The sequence below is a fragment of the Cherax quadricarinatus genome, chromosome 56, assembly GCF_038502225.1.
Source record: "Cherax quadricarinatus isolate ZL_2023a chromosome 56, ASM3850222v1, whole genome shotgun sequence".
Taxonomy (NCBI): domain Eukaryota; kingdom Metazoa; phylum Arthropoda; class Malacostraca; order Decapoda; family Parastacidae; genus Cherax; species Cherax quadricarinatus.
The window spans coordinates 10812212-10835001 of NC_091347.1; the positions used below are offsets into that span (position 1 = coordinate 10812212).

General features: G+C 42.7%; 1 protein-coding gene across 5 annotated transcripts in view; it reads right to left on the reverse strand.

Annotated features, from left to right (window-relative positions):
* LOC128700667 (adhesion G protein-coupled receptor L4) overlaps window positions 1-22790 on the reverse strand; it is a 361845-nt gene that overhangs the window by 59070 nt on the left and 279985 nt on the right. For all 5 annotated transcript variants that reach the window (XM_070097077.1, XM_070097076.1, XM_070097073.1 and 2 more), the window contains 2 exons: window positions 21136-21234; window positions 12384-12590 (listed from right to left, as the gene is read on the reverse strand). In XM_070097077.1, the coding sequence (XP_069953178.1) occupies window positions 12384-12590; window positions 21136-21234 (306 nt within the window). The remainder of the gene's footprint in view (window positions 1-12383; window positions 12591-21135; window positions 21235-22790) is intronic.

Here is a 22790-nt window from a genome sequence, read left to right on the forward strand (position 1 = left end):
GGGAAGAGAGTAGCAAGAGATTGAGGTAGAAAAGACTGAGGAGAGCGCTAGAGGCATCATCATCAGAATTTGTGTACTAAATCAGTTGCTGTCAAAAAGTCAATGAGAGAGTCTGGGTTAAAGAAGGGTCTATCAGCAAGAAGGGAAGGTAAAGTAAGGGCAGCAGAGCGGAGACGAAGTTGGAGGTAAATTATGTGTACTCGTTGATAGAGTGGACAGTCCAACAGAATGTGGCTGACAGATACTGGAACCTGACAATTCTCACAGAGAGGAATAGGGAAGGCGCCTCTCCATAAGGTACCAGTAAGACGAGTGTGGCTGATGCGAAGACTGGAGAGAGTAGTCTCCCAACTTCGGCACTGATGACAAGCAGACGGCCAGAAACCTATACTACTTGGTTTAATAGAATGAAGTTTATTATAGAGCAGATCAGGCCAACGTTGTTGCCAATGGGTGCGAAGGTGGGTGGCAATTACAGCAAAATAGTCGGTGAATGGAATACCTCTAAACTGTGAGGTCATGTACTGCTGACCACGCAGCAGTGTCTGCCTGTTCATTGCCCTGTACGTCAACATGACTTGGGACCCAACAAAAACAATATCTTTCTGCTTGGTAGAGATAACCAAAGTCGGATACGAAAAACTAGGGGGTGAGGTGTATCAAATTTCCGTATAGCCTGTAATGCAATAAGGGAGTCTGAAACGACCACAAATGGTGACACAGGCATAGATGCAATATGGATAAGTGCTACAAGAATGGCATACAATTCAGCCGTAAAAATGCTAGCCGAGGATAACAAATGCCCTCGCACGACACTGCGAATCCGACACTGTCAGAAGACTTAGAACCATCGGTGTACACTATGATGACCTAAGAATGAGAGCGGAAGTGGTCAAGAAAAAGAGTGCGGGAAGCTACCGTAGGCAGTTGGGCTTTCACGCTTGGCATTGGGAAAGAACAGACACGATCAGCTGGAACTTCCCAAAGGGGTAGGGAAAAGTGAGATGCTACATGAACATAGAAAGGTGGTAACTGAAGGGAAGACAAGAGCGAATGTAGGCGAAGAGAAAAGGGACGGAGTAAACAGGGGCGACGAACAAATAAGGAATGTCTACTAATATCAGCGACTATCCTGTATATGGAAGGATTGCGGAGGTCATGAGAGTGAACACAATAGCGAAGGCAATGAGCATCACGGCGATCGGACAAGGATGGAATATTTGCTTCTGCATAGACTCTCAACCGGTGAAGAGCGAGAAGCACCGAGGCTTAAACGTAATCCCTGGTGATGGATGGGGTTAAGGCTAGAGAGAGTAGCAGGAGAGGCCGCCGAATAGATCTGGTCACCATAATCGAGTTTCAATAAAATTAGGGCTGAATGTAGGCGAAGGAGAGTTCTATGATCAGCTCCCCATGAATCATGAATGAGGGTTTTAAGGTGGTTTAGCTGGCTATGACAAGTTGCCTTCAGAGAGGTAAGATGAGGTTTCCAGGATAACCTATGGTCAAACAGAAGGCCAAGAAACCTGACCGTAAAACGTTCTGGGATGCGCGAGCCATGTAAGTACAACGGATGATCAGAGACGACTGAACGTCTAGTGAAAGCAATTTAGCGAGTTTTACTCGAAAATTTAAACCCATGAGTGGTGGCCCAATTGGAAACATGGTTGACTGCATGCTGGAGAGAAACTGCAATGAGGTGACAGTCAGCACCTGCACAAGCTATAGCAGTCATCAACATAGAGCGATGACCAAATATTGGAGGGAAGAATGGATGCCAGATCATTTATAGCGAGGAGAAAAAGTGTTGTGCTCAGAGCGCATCCCTGGCGCAGCTTGGGTAAAGTCTGGGGAACGCATATTTTTAACCCGGACACAGAAATGTCTTTCAGTTAAGGAGCTCTTAAAGAAAAATGGTAGAGTGCCTCGGAGGCCTAAGGAGTGGGCCTGGGCCATGATATTATACCTTCAAGTTGTGTCATGTCTTCTCAAGGCCAAAAAAGATGGCGGTAACCGAGTGGTTATTGGTAAAGGCATTACGAACATACGTATCCAAGTGTAGTAAGGGATCAATGGTAGAACGGCCCTTACGAAAGCCATATTGATTAGTGGAGAGACTATTGTGAATCTCTAAATACCACATCAAGCGTCTATTTACCAGACGTTCCATCATCTTGCAAACTGCACTGGTAAGAGCAATGGGACGATAGTGGAAGGCATCATGCCCCATAGTACCCGGTTTGCGGAAAGGTAGGACAATGGCAGATTTCCACAGCTGGGGAAGGACTCCTTGTGACCAAATAAGATTAAATAGTCGTAAGAGGACTGCAAGGGTTGACTGATGTAAATACGAATGTGAATGCCGTCAGGCCCAGCTGCCGATGATCGGCAAGCGGAGTGTTGCCTCCAGTACCAGAAGATTAAAAGGCACATTATAGGATTCTTCTCTGATAGAAGAAAAATCTAAGTGCTCTAACTTTCTGGCAGACTTTGAGGAAAGAAACGAAGGGCATAGATGAAACCCCTGAGAAATACGGACCAGATGATTACCAATTTCAGTAGCAACGTCAAGAGGGTCTGCTATATCGACACCGGCAACCCGAAGAATAGGAGCCGGGCCAGGGGAGCATTTACCACTCAGTTTCCATATTTTTTTTTCCAGACTGCACTCATAGAGGAAGCCGGAGTAACGACAGAAACATAATCCCGCCAGCAAGTGCATTTAGCGTCATGGATGACACAGGAAGCGACCGCTCTCTTCTCCTTCAAATCAAGGACTCTCTGTAGTTCTGTTGTACCGGTACCTGCCCCACGCAGCGCATTTCAAAAGTACTGCGCGTGCACAAGCAGGAGACCACCAAGGCACGCACTTCTGAGAATGCTTGCCAAAGGTTAGGGGTATAGAATGTGAAGCTAAGGTTAAGACTGAAATTAAGACACACGTGCAACATCTGGGTAGGTGCGAAGAGCACCTACTCCTAGGTTGAGGGACTGATTACCTCATCTTCTGTACATAGTTCTACTATCTTCAAGTTATGTCCTGGAATTTGTATTGATAAAGCCACTGGATGGCGAAACGTCTACAATAAAGATACCCAGATGTTGCACACGTGTCTTAATTTCATCTTGTCGGTATTGTATACCATTCTTGTACAAGGTTAAGACTGAGGCCGAGAAGAGGAGTAAAATCTCATCAATGAAGGATGAGGAAGGAGCCTCATTACAGGCAGTTAGATGCGCGAACAGGTCCCAATTCGCCTGGTCAAATTGTCAGCGTGGGCTACGAGGAGGTGGGGAATATGAAGGAGAAGGATGATTGGAAAATGATCACGGTCATGCAAGTCCTGGAGGGCAGACCAGGTGAAGTCTAGGACAGTTGAGGAAGAACAGACCGGGAGATCAATGCAAGAGAGAGTATGAGTACAAGGATCAAAATGGATGGAAGTACCCGTATTTAAAACATGGAGGGAGGGAGAATCGAGAAAAGCCTTTAACTGAATGCCGTGGGAGTCACAGTGAGACCCCCAGAGGAAATGGTGGGCATTAAAATCACCAAGTAACAGGAGTGGTGGCAGTAAGGACGAAACAAGAAAGGCAACATCTGGGATAGATAATACCCGAGGAGAGAGATACAAAGAACAGATTGTATACCACTTATTCAAGTGGATACGGGCTGCAGTGTAATGCAGCGAAGTATGAATAGAGTTGACGGTATGGAACATCAGTGCGTATAAGAAAGGCACTTTCATTAAAGGTTCCATCAGAAACAGGATCCAATGAATACAATAAATCATAGCCTGAGATGGAATGGATAACAGTGGAGTGTAATTTGAGTTCTTGTAAACAAACACCAACAGGGGAAAACTGGGAGAGCAACATCTGAAGCTCATGCCGGTTACCTCTGAGGCTGCAGATATTCCACTGTAAATAAGCCATAATTGGTAACGAGAAAGATACAAGAAATCTGCAGGTAAAGGTATCTACAGACTAGAAGGGTTAGAAAAGTCCACGCACGGCGGCAGCAGAAAACGTTCAAGCAGCGAAGGAATGGGACGCTGCGAAGATAGGAGTTGCACAGATGGAGGAGGGGGAAGAGGAGTAACAGGAGGTGGATCGGTGTCCATCGATGGTCTAGTCTCGTCAATATGTTCTGAGGTAACTTCAAGTGTTTTGGAAAACAAGGACGTTATATGGGAGACAATATTGGAGATGGAAGGAGGAGGGTGAGTAAAGATTGGGATGACAATGGACTGTACCAAAGTAGAGGGGGGTGAAAGGGTAGAAGAAACCAGAGTAGTGTGGGAAGGGAGAGAAGAGGAAGGAACCTGGGAGGGGGCAGAAGAGGAAGAAACTTGGGAGGGGACAGGGGAGGAAGGTACAGTACGAGGAGGAGAGTGAACCTCCACACTTGTAACAGAGCTAGTTAGAGGTGAAGAACCAGGTACAGAGACTGGAAAGACAAAATGTGGAGGCAGAAGAAGGGAAGGAGGGGTTAAAAGAGATTTGAGCAATGGGGATTTGTTTGGACTTCTGAGAAGTAGAGGGGCGATGGGGAGGAGGTGTTGTACAAGGTCTTGTGGACATCAGAAATTGTGACATGAAGAAGTGAGAACAGACTAAGGTGTTAAGGTAGGGACATCTGAGTCCAGGACAGCAAAAGAATTAGAGACAGGAGTTACTGAACGTCTCCCCACCCCAGAGGTAGGGGGACGTTCAGAAACACGAGAATAAGAAATACGGGAGTCTCCCTTGGAGGCATAGATGAGAGACTGCCATAGCATAGGGGAAACTTCTGCCTCTTTGAGACAACGGATTTCTCGCTCATTTAAGTAAACTTGGCAATGGCGAGAGTAAGATGGGTGAGCCTCATGACAAGGCAAGAGGGAGGGAGACTACAAGATGTATTGGTATGGTCGTCAGCACCAGACTGGGCATTCGGCTATGGACTTGCTGGATGGCCAAAACGCCAGCAATTTCTACACTGTTGCGGTGTAAGGATCATCTTTCGAACTTGTAAACGATGTCCTGCTATATAAACAGAGGATGGGAGGTCACGGCAGTCGAAAGTTAATCGAGCTACATTGCAAGGGTATCGTCTCCGCCCGTGGGCAGGGAGGACACTAGTGTCTACTTTGAGGATTGGGAGGTCTTGGAGTTCCAGCTTTTCCAGAATGTCATCACCACATGTCTGGAAATTCTGTTGGACAATGGTATGGGGCAGAATAACAGTACCACTACAAGAACTGAGGGAATGATGTTTTTCAGTAGTTACAGGAATATTATCGATACTTGAAAGAAGAGTGATGATGCATGTACCGCTCTTTAGATCATGAAAGGATATATCTCTAAAACATGGTGTAGGAGCGCCTTGCCAATATGATGGTCAGAAAGATAGGCAGTAGAGGAAGTCAGTCGTAAAGTAAAGCTTTGTCCATTGTGTATTTTGAAACAGCGTGGAAAGGGAGTGCATGACTTGCCAGTTTTTTCTGAGTAGAACGAGAAAGAAGTGAAGAAGTATCATCAGCTAATTGTCGTGGGCGTTTAGGTGTAGGACCAGAGTTGGTCTGAAGTGGGACTAGCTGGCGATTCAAAAATTGCGGCACTGTACAGGGAGAAGCCGGAAGCATAGTCAAAGAGCGGAAGTCGGACGTATCGAAGGAGTCAGTCAAAACCCGGGTGCCTGAAGCGGGTGACATAACGGCATCAGCAAGAGGTACAGGGGCATTAGAAGTGTCCAAAGAGTGGTCAAAAAACGAGACAGGGTCAGAACAGGGTGTGGTATCAGAAAGGAGAATGGGGGGAGCAGGTTCATGGGTTAGGCACTCCATAGTTAGGTCACTCCTTTTCTTTTTTGTTTTTTAGAAATAAAAGGAAAGAAAATAAAAAAAAGAATAAAAAAGGGGGGAACATGGAGGAATAACTCATAGGAGGAATGAAAGGGACGAAAATCTCCCTTCGAGCCCAAGAGGACCTCAGCACCGCAAGTAGTGCAGATGCAGCATGGAACCCGTGCCATACCCTACCCTTCATGCAAGTAAACCAGCAATCCGAGATAGCAACCTCTTATCAGCCTAGGCACCTCGGTGGACAAAAGAGAGGGCTGCCGGACACCCACCACAAAGCATACCTCCTTTGGCCAACACCCCCTGGAATCCGAAAGGTAGCCTCCAGAGATACACTCGTCACCCTAAAGACACCCAAAGCCACCCCCCTGGGAGACTGGAGAGGGATCGGGACATCCCCAGGTGATCCAGATTCCACGGCAAACTACACCACCGCCAAGGGCCTCAACGGAATGGGATGGACCTCGGTGCCCTTCCCCTTGCCTAAGAACTAGAGAGCCTGTGGGAAGAATCCCAAAGGCTGGAAATAGGAATGGAATAGGGGAAGGACGGGGAGGAGGAGGAGGAGGAAAGGAAAAAAATGGGGGATGGGGGATAGGATAGGGAGGGAGGATTGGGGGTAATTAGGTTCGGTCTGAGGAAGGAGACCAAAAGGTCTAATTCCTCAGACCAAGAGCCTCTTCACCGTACCAAGGAGCCTCCCTTGAAGAGGTCTTGGCAATAAGCATCATGTTCTCTAGATCATTTGTTATAGGTTTTACAAACACTGAATGGTATGATAAAATTAGTAATTATATGGCTCTCAAATTGAAATACACTGAAAATACAAAAAGCTATTTTAACAAATGATCTCATCTGAACTAACTCCAGAATATCATCGAGGCGACGAAATTGAAGGAGTAAGATTTCTGGTCCTTATCTTCTGTGCTTAAATGCTTTGTGGTATACCGACAGTATTGTTTGAAACTTTAAAGTTTATAAAACTACTCGAGGCAACGAGAAACTATGAACTGTTAATTTGGCCAATTCCAATACTGTCTTCAAATATATGTTGGATAACGTGTTTATATCTGCAAACAATAACCGAGTGTTTTTTTTTTTTAGCAAACTTGAATATATCAGCAGTGTTCTGATGTCTTTATCCATATAACAGATACACAGTGGGAAGAAAAGCTATTGTACTGTCACGCAGTAATGGGCTGATAGAGCTTATTCTTGTCGAATAAGCAAAATCGAGATGGAATTAAGTAGCAACGAATAAGTAGAGAGAAAATTTGTGTAGGCAATAAATCAGCATAACTCGGTCTTAGAATCTTTACAGCAGTCATCTACTTGGAAATAAATGGTATAAAATACCGACACAATGGAAATATAAACACAAATGCAGTATAATGTGATCCTTTATTGACTACGTTTCGCCCACACAGTGGGCTTTTTCAAGTCACAAACAGAACTGTCACTATTTGTGACTTGAAAAAGCCCACTGTGTGGGCGAAACGTAGTCAATAAAGGATCACATTATACTGCATTTGTGTTTATATTTCCAGTCATCTACTTGTTACCTATTTTCTGTAAGTTGAACATGGACAGCAGGTGTGAGGAGACTGAGCCTTGTGTCTCGTTATGGGTCCTTATACGCTTGTGAATCAGATGCTTTATTGGTACACGCCTGGCTCTCACACATGCCAGCACCTTATCCAAACCAGCACCTCACCTCATCCATGACAGCACCTCACCCACACCAGCACCTCACCCACACCAGCACCTCACCCAGCAGCAATTCACTCACGCTAAGTATCTCACCCACACCAAGCACTACTAAACTTTCTCGAGCTGGGAGACCTCACTAGAGCTGTGGAGAAAATTTCACCAGAAAGTGGATTTCAGCCCTCTCAGTCCCTTCAGCCCCCTGAAGGACTCAGTCCTCCAGAGGGGCTGATAGCTTCTCTTGCTTCCGCATAAACAGTTTAATTGATTCCATATGCACCGTGTACCAGTCAGAAGTCATGCCACCTCGTGTTGCACCAAGTGTTCGTGTAATACGATTGACAGTGAAATGAGAAAAAGGACTCTCTTTACCTTGGCAGGAAAAATACAAGAAAACTCTACATCACTTTACTTATAATGTGGAACAATAATGAACTGTCGCTGATGTTCGATACCAGAAAATCTATCACTTGTAATGACACCGTGACTGTCAAGCAAGAAGAGAAATCGTGCTGAAGTCAGCGTTTTAGGGTTGCACCCAGGGCGAGGTGCGTAGATGAGCTCAGACTGACTTCAGGATAAGAAAGGGAAGCGTGTGTAGCGCGAGCATTGCCTTAAACAAAGGAACAGTGCATATGACCCTTGTACAATCTCAATCATTCGTGGTAGAACTATTAGTTTAATATGTTTATTATGCACCCCATACCCATCCTGTGGGCGGTAGTCAAAAGATTACAGAGGTACATAATGGGTCCAGGGAGTGGGCCTCAAAGTTTTGATAGCTGAGCAAGTTACAGAGGTAATGAATTCACAATTTACAAAGGTAATGAACTCACAATTTACAAAGGTAATGAACTCCAGGTAGGTCTAGTCACAATCATGACAAGTTACAAAGGTATTTACAGATTACAGAGGTACACAATGGGTCCAGGGACCGGGCTCCAAAGTTTTGATGGCTGAACTAGGTACAAGGTAATGAACTCACAAGTTACAAAGGTAATGAACTCACAAGTTACAAAGGTAATGAATACTGTAAGAATGGTTACTTACGTTTATACATGGCTGCAATCATGAACAAATTTTAGAGTAATGAGCAATTCACACTTCCATACCCGGTCACAACTGTAGTGAGTTATTGGTGCAAATGTTGATTGCTGAGTCTCTCTCTCTCTCTCTCTCTCACACACACACACACACATACAAATTCATACACACACACACATAAACACACACACACACACACACACACACAAACTCATACACACACACGCACACACACTCATACACACACACACACTCATACACACACACACACTCATACACACACACACTCATACACACACACACACTCATACTCACACACACACACACACACACACACACACACACACACATGCACATATGTGGTACTAAAAACAACAGACATAGCCCCACTCCACAAAGGGGGCAGTAAAGCAACAGCAAAGAACTACAGACCAATAGCACTAACATCCCATATCATAAAAATCTTTGAAAGGGTCCTAAGAAGCAAGATCACCACCCATCTAGAAACCCATCAGTTACACAACCCAGGGCAACATGGGTTTAGAACAGGTCGCTCCTGTCTGTCTCAACTACTGGATCACTACGACAAGGTCCTAAATGCACTAGAAGACAAAAAGAATGCAGATGTAATATATACAGACTTTGCAAAAGCCTTCGACAAGTGTGACCATGGCGTAATAGCGCACAAAATGCGCGCTAAAGGAATAACAGGAAAAGTCGGTCGATGGATCTATAATTTCCTCACTAACAGAACACAGAGAGTAGTCGTCAACAGAGTAAAGTCCGAGGCAGCTACGGTGAAAAGCTCTGTTCCACAAGGCACAGTACTAGCTCCCATCTTGTTCCTCATCCTCATATCCGACATAGACAAGGATGTCAGCCACAGCACCGTGTCTTCCTTTGCAGATGACACCCGAATCTGCATGACAGTGTCTTCCATTGCAGACACTGCAAGGCTCCAGGCGGACATCAACCAAATCTTTCAGTGGGCTGCAGAAAACAATATGAAGTTCAACGATGAGAAATTTCAATTACTCAGATATGGTAAACATGAGGAAATTAAATCTTCATCAGAGTACAAAACAAATTCTGGCCACAAAATGGAGCGAAACACCAACGTCAAAGACCTGGGAGTGATTATGTCGGAGGATCTCACCTTCAAGGACCATAACATTGTATCAATCGCATCTGCTAGAAAAATGACAGGATGGATAATGAGAACCTTCAAAACTAGGGAGGCCAAGCCCATGATGACACTCTTCAGGTCACTTGTTCTATCTAGGCTGGAATATTGCTGCACTCTAACAGCACCTTTCAAGGCAGGTGAAATTGCCGACCTAGAAAATGTACAGAGAACTTTCACGGCGCGCATAACGGAGATAAAACACCTCAATTACTGGGAGCGCTTGAGGTTTCTAAACCTGTATTCCCTGGAACGCAGGAGGGAGAGATACATGATTATATACACCTGGAAAATCCTAGAGGGACTAGTACCGAACTTGCACACGAAAATCACTCACTACGAAAGCAAAAGACTTGGCAGACGATGCACCATCCCCCCAATGAAAAGCAGGGGTGTCACTAGCACGTTAAGAGACCATACAATAAGTGTCAGGGGCCCGAGACTGTTCAACTGCCTCCCAGCACACATAAGGGGGATTACCAACAGACCCCTGGCAGTCTTCAAGCTGGCACTGGACAAGCACCTAAAGTCAGTTCCTGATCAGCCGGGCTGTGGCTCGTACGTTGGTTTGCGTGCAGCCAGCAGCAACAGCCTGGTTGATCAGGCGCTGATCCACCAGGAGGCCTGGTCACAGACCGGGCCGCGGGGGCGTTGACCCCCGAAACTCTCTCCAGGTAAACTCCAGGTAATGCTTTATTTACAGCTAGCAAAGTCAGGGTATTTCTCCAGAATGGTCTGTAATATACCACTGTGGATAAAATACTTAGCCATTTCTTGAACACTTCTGAGTGAGTTGTTTCTAAATTCATTAATTTTATCGCACTCCAGTACATAATGACGCAGGGTGTGACAATAATCCATCTGGCAAAGTTTACATTTCGTTTGGTCTACATCTGGTGGTGGTGATTTAACCTGCCAAAGATACTTGTAACCCAGCCGGAGCCGGGCGGTAGTGACATCCAAGAGTCTGCTTATTTTGTTGGATGCACCATAGACATGTGGCTCCTCCTGCATGATAGAATGATGATAGATGGACTCACTGGTGTCAATCTCCCTGAGCCTTAAGTCCATAAAATTCAGCTGAAGTTCTTTTCGTATTATTGTTCTCAAACTACTACCTGACAAGCCAAGATTGTAATCTACTCCCTCTTTGAAAGCATACAGCTTAGCCAATTTATCAGTTCTATCATGCATCTGAAGACCAATGTGAGATGGAATCCACAGCATGTGCACTCTGACTCCACTGTCCACAATCCTACCATACCTGTGTCTGGCTTCTGACACAAGCATGCCACAATTTATGCTTAATGAGTTGAGAGCATTTATGGATGACAGAGAATCAGTTACAATTAAACTGTCAATCTTTGATACATAGATGCATTTCAGTGCAAGGAGTATGGCAAACAGTTCTGTCTGAAGGGTAGAGGCCCAATTATTGATGCGTGCTCCAATTTCTTTAAGAGAGCCATCACTCTGTACGACAACAGCAGCACTACCAGCTATGACATGGTGAATTGTGATCTTCCTGTTGTGAATTACCATGAAACCAAAACTAATCTTGATCCTGGTGTAGTGTAACAGTGTGTGTTGCGGACAATCTTCAGTGAGAGAGAGAGCAACAGTGAAACACTACTACCTCAATCAAGACAACGGATACCGGGGTGACATTTTCCCTACCACAAACCAGGGGAAAAAACTTGCGGGTCAGATACAAATACCCAGGTAAGTCTAGTCAGTTATGCACCTAGTTAGGTCGGTTGAAGCAGATAGTTAGGGCGTACCGTGTCTAGATTTACCAATACACCTCGTTATTCGTGGGCCAAAAAAGTAAGTGTCCATCCCTGGACCCATTATTTACCTCTGTAATCTGTAAATATCTTAGTAACTTGTCATGACTGACCAGATCTACCTGGAGTTCATTACCTTTGTAACTTGCTCATCTATTAAAACTTTGGGGCCCAGTCCCTAGACCCATTATGCACCTCTGTAATCTTTTGACTACCGCCCACAGGATGGGTATGGGGTGCATAATAAACATATTAAACTAAAAACATCTATTCAGCATTAATTATAAAGTGAAATGCTGAAATATACGCTCCTTTGGGGAAATTATGTACTTATGCTTACTTGAATTCCCACAGCCCAAGAGCTGGAGCATTATGGCTCCTCAAGACAATGACCAGGGGGTGGCTGCGGGGATGTTGAGCCATCACTTAAGCTAAGTATCTTCATTCATGTATTTACAGATATATATCTTGGCTTATCATGCTCCAGAATTCCTTACAAGAACAATGAGAATATCAAGTATTCCATTTAATGATTAGCAACTACGAGAACTTCCAAGGTGTTGTTCCAGTATAAACTGAGATGCCATCTCAGGATAGCCTATTCCATACACAGGAGACATAGAATATTAATGAATATATCCCCATCATATCAGAGCGGAGGGCAAGAGAAATTAAACATAGGAGACAGAAGGAGGGGAATTTGGATGAAATAACATCTAACCACATCCACACATAATTAGATCACAGTGCAGTTATTTGTGCATTAATATAAAAAATGGATACATCATATTATATGTAGATAAATATATGAATTAATACCTTGCCGAGCATGAGGTACAAGTTGAAGGCTTCAATTGCACACCAAGTAAAGGTGGCGAGGAAAAAGTAATGAAGGAGGAGAGCAACGAGCGTACAGGCGATGTTGTTGTACACTGCGTCCAGCCCCAACATCAACACCACCTCGGCCATCAACAGACACACACACAAGTGCCGATGGATGGTACTCACGCCACTCTCACGCTGCCTCTGTGGTAATGGTGAACAATTAAGAGAAAGTTAATCACTCAATATACTTATGTACGTGTTTACTGTCTTTTAACAAGTGTTTTTAACGACCCTCACTAAAATCTGTGTTTCTGATGCTGGTGATCCTTATTCCATAAACCCTGTACCCTGTGTCTCAATGTACACCAATGAAATAGTCCAGAGTGGGACATAAGTTGATAATACATTCAAATACCACCATTAAAAATTTAACAGAAGCAGAAGAATCATTTTCAGAAAGCTTATGAAAACTAATATTAATTTTTCTATAAATATGGTAAATTAAGACATACACAGCCCAAATCTAACTCAAACCACTACAAAAATCCATTCATATAAAATGCATCATCAGTAATATTCAGTAGCCAAATAGTGAATAAACAAAAGATTGTTGCTTCCTTCAGGCTGATCAGATAAGCCATTCTAGAGTTATGGTTCGGATGCTAAAGATTCCAAATACAGTTAAACCTCAGTTTTCGTCCAGTCCGGTTATTGTAAAATTCAGCTTTTGACCACTTTTTTTCGGTAAAATTTTCCCTGTTTTTGTACATCCGCTCGGAAATCGTCCATACCAGATGCGTCCGCCTGCCCGGGGACGTGGCTGCTCATACGTTCATGACTCAGTCTGCCTTTATTACTCGCTCACTAAGAGTGTCCCTCTAGTCTTAATGCCATAGTAATAATACTAATACATAATAATAAGCACATTAAATGTCTTATTTTACGTTAATATAGACATTTTCATTAATCCATCTATGATATTTTCTTCAAAATTACATAAGAAACACGTTACATAGCAAGTAAACATGCAATGTTTAAATGCTATGGCCCCTCAAGGAAGGTTCCTTGATGTTGGTGAGGGGCTCTTGATTTAGGGAATTGGATCTGTGCTCCAGTTCCCCGAATTAAGCCTGAATGCCTTCCACATCCCCCCCCAGGCGCTGTATAATCCTCCGGGTTTAGTGCTTCCCCCTTGATTATAATAATAATAATTAAATGCTATGGAAGGTTGGTAGTCGGGTGGAGGGAAAACATTACGTTTTCTCTGGTCCAGCACAAGAGAAAACGTATATGAACCTGTGTTGGCTCAGTCACCCCCTTTAATGCATAACACTTTTGTTTACAATTCTCGGCATGAATTATTCATTACATCTCCCTTCGTTTATGATGGCATCTAAAGGTAGTTGTTAGAAACGATTAAACTCAGTGAACATGTTATGTCGATGGTAATAATATGACTCTGGGCCTCATTAAATATCGTGTAGATATGTAGGTAGGTGTAGGTATGTAGCCCAGGCAGACTACATACCTACAGCTACCAGCTACCTACACTTAAACTTCCTACAAATAAGTACTACTCACCTCTCACACTACCTTAAGACTACACATATTTTAAGGTAAATAATGAATATACTTTGTATGTACTATTTGACTTTTTATTGTGTTTTTTAATGCCTAGTTCTATTACTAACTTAATACAAGTTAGTGTAAACTTGACAACCCTACACCTATTGTGGAATCTACTGTGGCTTTGGGGAAGTCCATGGGGTTGGATGTGAGTGGCCAGGATGTGGAAGAGTTGGTGTATGACCACAGGGAAGAGCTAGCCACTGGAGAACTGCAGCACTATAGTTATTCTCTATAATTTTTTTTTTGTTAATATTTTTGAGTATCTGGAATGGATTAATTGGATTTACATTATTTCTTATGGGAAATATTACTTCAATTTTCGTATAAATCGGTTTTCGGCCGACCTTCTGGAATGGATTGAAGACGAAAACCGGGGTTCCACTGTATGTTAACAAATGTTTGCTCGCAAACGAAACTTAATGTCTTCAAGAAAGAGCTAGACAGATATTTAAAGTCAGTGCCTGACCAGCCAGGCTGTGCTTTGTACGTTGGATTGTGCACAGCCGGCAGTAACAGCCTGGTTGATCAGACCCTGATCTATTATAAGGCCTGGTCAGGGACTGGGCCTTGGGGTCATTGACCCCCAAAACAGGTACCATCCTGGACCTAATATGTATCAAGCATTAAATATTGAAGCCGTTGAGAAGCCGAGAAAACCACGCTAAAAATTTCACGCTATTCAACACGTAATGATCAAATCTTCACTTCCACAGTTGAATTCCACTCTCCACCGTCTTCACATTAGGAGTCACGTCTTTGAACATTTTAAGCTATGCCATTCCCAGGTGCTGAGCCATTCCCAGGTGCTGAGCCATTCCCAGGTGCTGAGCCATTCCCAGGTGCTGAGCCATTCCTAGGTGCTGAGCCATTCCCAGGTGCTGAGAATGAGTTCAGCAACTCTGACCATAACATACATGCACATTCTAATTATTATAACAATCTGATCCTCGTTTTCATACACAAGCATTGGAAGTTTAAAGCCGATTGGGTGAAGCATTCTCTAGTTATGATTGAAATGTATAAGTTCGATGAAGAAAAACAAATGATGCATTTCGGTCACTGCAAAATGCAAGAAAAATATCCCATTATTGCCATGCCCAAGTTCCCTGTACTTGAACGTACGTGGCTGCAACAGTGCAGAATTCAGCACAAGTTTGCAATGCAGATAAATATCAGCAATGAAGATTCGAAGTGAATCAGAAAAGGCATTCACAGGTCAACTTAAGAAAATTAGTATAACAATATTACGATAAAAATGGCAAATTACGACACACTAGTCAAGTTTAATTCAAACTTTCCATTAAGAAACACCAGTTTTTAACTGAAGGAGCATTCTTATGTTATCTTAGACTTATATCTTGAAGATAGGAAACTATCTTCATTAAATTTGAAAACGTCCTAAAATCGCTATTTTTATTAAATTTTAAAGAATCCCACAAAAATATTTTAATTAAAATAAAAAAAATCCAAATAAAAATAACATTAAGAATAGCACATTCTCACCCACATAACCCAACATCAATACAATTATATTTTCATTTAAGATCTAACAACATTTAGATATTCAAGCCGATCAGAATCATGTTTTAATTACAACTTGAACAACTGTATTATGAAATTGGCAAATTGAAATTCACCTAGCCCACCAACAGTGAAAGTTTGAAGCCGATCAGACAAGGCATTATCCAGTAACTGATCTAATTTCAGTAAAAACTTCACATTTGCTTCAGCTGAGACTAAGCTTATGGGGCATCATTCTTCTTACCGAATGAATCATCATATATTGAAGCAGATCAGAAGCATTTTTCAGTATTGAATATAAGTGGATATTACTATTTTCTCAGTAAAATTGACAGATTAGGATTTATGCCATCCAATAACAGGGAGAACCTTGTACCTTTGATATATACCTTTGAAGAGCTTCGAGAGTTTGTCTACTCTCTGAGCCCGGCCATGGGCCAGGCTCGTCTGGTGCTTGCCTGGTCAACCAGGCTGTTGCTGCTGGAGGCCTGCTGCCCTACATATCCATCACAGCCTGGTTGATCAGGCACCTGGTGAAGTTACTTGTCCAGTTTCCTCTTGAACCCTGTGTTCAGGGAACCACACCCGTGACGAAAATTAAAAGCCAATTAAATGAGACATTCTTCACTTACAGCACCAATTATAATGATTCCAAGTTTTGAAAATTTAAAGCCGATTGGATGAAGCATTCTCAAGTTACGCGCGAAACAAATACGAAAGTTGGAGCAAGAGAGAGAGAGAGAGAGAGAGAGAGGGAGAAAAAAATTAGGCATCCCCTTCAAGTCCACTTCTATCTCCAAGACGAATTTAATAGACGGGACCAGAGTATTAAATTTCGGTAAAAATGTATCCAGGGTCATATCATTCGGCCAGAGGGACAAGATGTCATCCACATATCTGAATCATCTAGCTTCACAGGGCAGGATATCTTTCAACAGCCTAGCCACAGGGCAGGATATCTTTCAACAGCCTAGCCACAGGGCAGGATATCTTTCAACAGCCTAGCCACAGGGCAGGATATCTTTCAACAGCCTAGCCACAGGGCAGGATATCTTTCAACAGCCTAGCCACAGGGCAGGATATCTTTCAACAGCCTAGCCACAGGGCAGGATATCTTTCAACAGCCTAGCCATGAAAAACTCCATATACAGACTGCTCAATAAGGGAGACAATGGATTTCATACAGACATTCCCTGCGTAGTATTTCCGTTCAAACTCAAATTTCCAATCAACTACGCACAGCTTAATCAGACTCACGAAATCGTAATGACACGATTGCAAACAAACCATACCACGGGTGGGGTTTGAACCCGTTTTAAGACTGATCGCGGGTTCAAACCCTATCCGTGGTATAGTTGAACTTAATCAGCTCAGTAACGGTATTCTTATCGAAAGGCATAAGAGAACTCATGTAATTGTTCTTCCAAATAAAATAGAAAATCGGAAATAGTCACTCGGGTGAACAACGCTGTGACATCATACCTTACTAATGGAAAATCATTAGATATGTTAACATTTTGCAATTTGTCAATGAGATCAATCAACATTGCTTTTTATGTGAGCTTCAGAAATGTTGCCAAGCATTTGACCGGGCATATGCCCAATAGGTTCTTATTAAGGGGCACATAAGTTTCCTTGTCATTTAATAAAATATTCATTTTTAGGCTGTAATCTACCTTGTCCATAATTACTATTGCGTTTTGTTTGTCTGCTTTCGTAAGGTGAAGTCTAGGATCTTTCTTTAATTGATGTTAAGATTTAACATATCTCTGAGGACAATTCGGTTCCACAGGTCTGAGCAAAGCCCCATATACCATGCCACTGCAAATGTTGAACGTTTCAAGGAATAAATCCCCTTGTTTTTCCAGACTGCAAAGACTTATCAAGGTAAACATAGTGTCCCTTCTAGTAGGAGCGAAACTTAACCCATATCCGAGGGGTGTCTGTTGTTCGCGAGTCAGTTCAACACTAGACAAGTTAATAACAAACTCCGGGTTAGCATGTTATTATCGGCCATTTTGTGCCATGAGACTGTTCAATTTTCTAGCTCGTAAACATTTAATTTTTCAGTTTCCTTATTCTCAACCCCCTATATATGTAACCTAATAAATGATCTTGTGGCCCGGTCTGTGACCAGGCCTCATGATGGATTAGGGCCTGATCAACCAGGCTGTTACTGTTAGCTGCTCGTAAACCGACGTACGAACCACAGCCCGGCTGATCAGGTACTGACTTTAGGTGCCTGTCCAGAGCCTTCTGGAAGACAGCCAGGGGTCTACTGGCAATCCCCTTTATGTATGTTGGGAGGCAGTTGAACAGTCTTGGGTCACTGACACTTATTTTAACATGTATATCTTCTCTCAATCGTTCTGGACATTACTGAATACAAATTGCTCACTATGAAACTATAATACTGTCGATAGGACATCATGAGGTGATGTCAAGCATGACGTCGTGAGGTGACGTCCTGGAGTTACGTCGGGCAGACCTCCTGGGTGATGCGCTAGGTAGCGTCAGGCAGCATAGTGTCATCATGGGTGACGTCAGGCAACTGTGACGTCGCAAGGTGATATTGCGAGGTTGCTTCATGTAGCATGGTGACGTCCGGGGTGACACGAGGCAACCGTGACATCAGGTGACATCAGGGAACAAACACGTGGCTATGGACGCAAGTGGCATGATATCCATCGGGGTGGTAAATCATGCGGCTTGTTGATCCACGTTCATTATATAATAATAGTGGTGACTTATTCGAATTAGACCCGTTTATAGTACAGGTTATCATGCACAGCCTAAAACAGGACTCATATACAAATGCCATGGAATGTCTTAAGTGTTGTAGTGCAACACTGAGGAATCAATGCCTCAGAATCTTGTGGAATATACAAACCATCGCTGGCTTTCTTTTGGATAAACTACAAATGTCTCCCCTTTAAATAAGTCCTTTAAATTATTCAGCTGTGGACCCGCTTTCTATTATTTGTTATTATAACCAGAGAAAGCGTTAAACCGAACCCGTTTTCTAGATGTATGGAAAAATTCCTATGACAATTGCCAGATATATCTATATTTAGAATGTTAAATCTTTTACAGCATACTGAAGTCTGATCGAATTTTTGATAACTATCACGTCACTTATGCTACGTTCATCAGGTTTTTATTATCAGTGCTTTGGGCTGGCTGTCTTTTAATGATTTATGGGGCACGTAGCCCCCCGTCTTCTTATAACATGTTCATTTTTAAACTGTAATCTACTTTGTCCATAATTATTATCGCATTTGCTTTGTTTCGTAAGGTGAACTCCAGGATCTTTCCTTAATTCATGGTATAACTTAACAAATCTTTGCGACCAGTAGTGTTGCAGAGGTCTAAGCAGGGCTCAGTCCAAGAAAATGCAATCTGCTGTCATCATGTCATAGAACTTCAGTAGGGTTGTGACACAGGATTTTCCATCCCTGAAACCATGCTGGATGTCGCTGATAAGCTCATTCCTTTCTAGGTGCTCCACCACTCCTCAACTGATCTTCTCCATGACTTTCCATACTATACATGTCAGTGACACTGGTCTGTAGTTTAATGCTTTGTGTCTGTCTCCTTTTTTAAAAATTGGGACTATATTTGCTGTCTTCCATACCTCAGGGAGTCGCCCTGTTTCAATAGATGTGTTGAATATTGTTGTTAGGGGTACACATAGCGATTCTGCTCCCTCTCTCAGGACCCATGGAGAGATGTTATCCGGCCCCATTGCCTTTGAGGTATCTAGCTCACTAATGCCCGAAATGCCTAGGCATGCTAGAGACCTTCCTTGTAATTAATATTTTGTAATATGTAAACCATACATTATAATCTCTGCAAGGAAATAAACATTTATTATTATTATTATTATTATTATTATTATTATTATTATTATTATTATTATTATTTTTAGCAGCCTCTTCACTTCTTCCTCGGTTGTATGTATTGTGTCCAACACTTGATGGTGTACCCCATCTCTCCATCTTTCTGGAGTCCCTTTTGTCTCCTCTGTGAACACTTCTTTGAATTTCATGTTGAGTTCCTCACATACTTCTCGGTCGATTCTTGTGAACTTCCCTCATTCCTTCCTGAGCCTGATTACCTAGTCCTTGACTGTTGTTGTCCTCCTGATGTGGCTATACAACAGCTTCGGGTCAGACTTGGCTTTCGATGCTATGTCGTTTACGTATTTCCGCTGGGCCTCCCTCCTTATTTGTGCATATTCGTTTCTGGCTCTTCGAGTGTTCTCTATTTTCCTGAATCTTTTGTTTTCTATACTTTTTCCATTTTCCAGTGCACTTAGTTTTTGCCTCTCCACATCTTTGGGTGAACCAACGGCTCGTTCTGGTCCTCCCATTATTTCTGTTACCCTTGGGAATGTACCTCTCCTCTGACTCCTTGCATTTGTTGTCACGTAGTCCATCATTTTGTTTATAGATTATCTCATCAATGCTCTTTCCCACTGAACCTCTTGCCGGAAATTCCTCATGGCTGTGAAGTTCCCACTTTTGTAGTTTGGCTTCTCCCATTCTACTCCTGCTTCCCTTTCCACTTGTAACTCACCTATGTTTTCGAAGCTCAGGACCATGTGATCACTAGCTCCGAGGGGCCTTTTGTACATGATGTCCTCAATATATGAACCACTCAAAATGAATATGAGATCCAGTCTGGCTGGTTCATCCTCTTATCTCTCTCTGGTAGTGTCCCTAACATGTTGATGGATAAGGTTTTCCAGTACCACCTCAATCATCTTTGATCTCCATGTTTCAGGTCCCCCATGTGGCTCCAGGTTTTCCCAGTCTCCGTGTAATTGAAATCACCCACAACTAGTAACCTTATCCTACCCATGCGAGTCCTTCTGGCCACCTCAGCTAGTGTGTCTACCATTGCTCTGTTGCTCTCATCATATTCTTCTCTTGGCCTCCTGCTGTTCTGTAATTATCACCTTAGGACCGCCAGACTGAATTGTTCCTACTATGTAGTTCCTTTTGCCCATTCTGTCCATTCCTTCTATTTCCTCAAATCCCCACCGGTTTTTTGATGAGCAGTGCAATTCCTCCTCCCTCTCTGCTCCCTCTATCTTTCCTCAGGAGCTGATATCCAGATGGAAAAATCGCGTCTGTTACCATCTCTGTGTTTCGTTTCTGTGAGTACTATGATGTCTGGGGACGTCTGCTTGATTCTTTCATACGTCTCACATTTATTTATTCCATCCACGGTGGTGTATCAAACCTTCAGCTTCTTTTCTAATACTGTGATCTCAGGGGTACGTTGTGGCTGGGGAAGCAGGAGACCTGGCAAGATACTATAGCGGGTTGCTGTGAAGATGGGGTTTGTGGTTGGGACGGTGGGTACAGAGTGTGGGGTTGTTTGGGGTTAGTTTGGTTGGTTGCAGTGGGGTTGTCGGCGTTGATGGTCTTCTGTAGGTGGTTCTGAGGGAAGTTGTATTTGCTCTTCCTCCTGAGTGTGTGTGTGTGTGTGTGTGTGTGTGTGTGTGTGTGTGTGTGTGTGTGTGTGTGTGTGTGTGTGTGTGTGTGTGTGTGTGTGTGTGTGTGGTGTATTACTAACTCATTGAACTTACCTTTTTTGATCTGATGGAGATGGAGAGGCAGATGATAGCGAGAATGAGGCAAATGATGGAGAGGGTGCAGCCCACAGCACTGATGATCCTCAGAGGCGCCTGTGTGAAGTGTGTGCCACAGGTTAGTGTTGACAATTGAGAATTTATCAGTTTTCCTAAAGTTGCCTGAAAAGTAACCTGACACCCAATTCTTTCTAGTTAATTGTCTATGAAATAGACATCTTTGACAGATAAGCCAGAAAACTGAAATGTTTAACAAAATATCATAAGGCTATGTAACAGTACCAAATTTTTTTAAAAGGACCAGAGCTTTTCCATCTGTATGGAGACAGGAGCATTACGTTCTATTGGATCGTAAGTCTTTTGTTATTCTTCTTCCCATTCAGCGAAGTCTACTCAGTCTCCTGTTTGTTAGTGTGTTGCGTTTACCAAAACTATGTCAAAAACATTAAATACTTTCTTATCCTGTGGTCTAAGTTGGCGAACTTGTAACATGAATATACAATAACTGGGGTTTCCACTTCATGACGTTGTTGGAAGATACTTTACTGGTTTACTGGGAAAGCCATTGTTGACAAATGATCACTTTTGATGACAACGGATCACACGGGTTTAACAGGATGTAACTTGAACAACGCCTTCGTACAACAATGGAATTCCACCAGTCATCTCATGAAATTCAGGGACGCCCAATTAGTGATCAAAGAAACTAATTTCCGCAGAAAAATCCTCCTGAAAACAGTAAACCATGCCATCACAGTCTCTCCTGATAATACTAGACAAGCACATTACAGAGGATGTACACTGAAAGAAGCCTTCTTTATCCAGTCTGTTTGTCTAACTTATTTTTTTGTTACCTTTTACTCATGTGCCAATTAATTGTTCTACCTTATTGTATTACTGCTACCACTAGTATTGCACCTCACTCTAAGCCTATATATGCTCTTTGAGTCCATGTATTGTTTGTAACAACTTGAGAAAGTTCCTGGAGAGCGAAACGTTGCCACAATACAATGCCACATTAGTTGTGTCCTTTTACTTTACAAAATAGATTATGAAACTAATGTTGCAATGGAATTGAAGACCAACGTAAAAAGCTTCTTTCAGGCGTAAAGGAGTTGTTCAGATCAGTTTACTATCAGTAACAAGGAAACGTGTACCACCTTTAACTCTAATTTCCTCACAGCTTTTATACAGAAAAATACTAAAGAAATTCCAGAACTCAAAAACTGAATAGATCAGTACGAAAATAAGTTCTACATGATCAAAATCACTAGTGAAATGGTTCTCAAGCAAATGAGTAGATTAAAACCAAACAAATCCCCGGGGCCTAGTGAACTCTTTTCACTGATTCGGAATTTAAGGAGTAACTTAGGAAACCATTAGCATAATGTTGGATAAGTGGAAACTAGCAAATGTGATACCTGTCTACAAAACAGGAGGTAGATCGCTAGCTTCAAATGACGGACCAATTAGCCTAACCTCCGTTGTGGGAAAATTGATGGAATCAATTACCGAGGCTGTTAAAAGCCACCTTGAAAAACACATGGATCAATGAATCTCAGCACGCTTCTACAAAAGGGCATTCCCGAGTTACGAATTTATTAACATTTTTCACTAAGGTATTTGTGGAGTAGATCATGGTAATGAATATA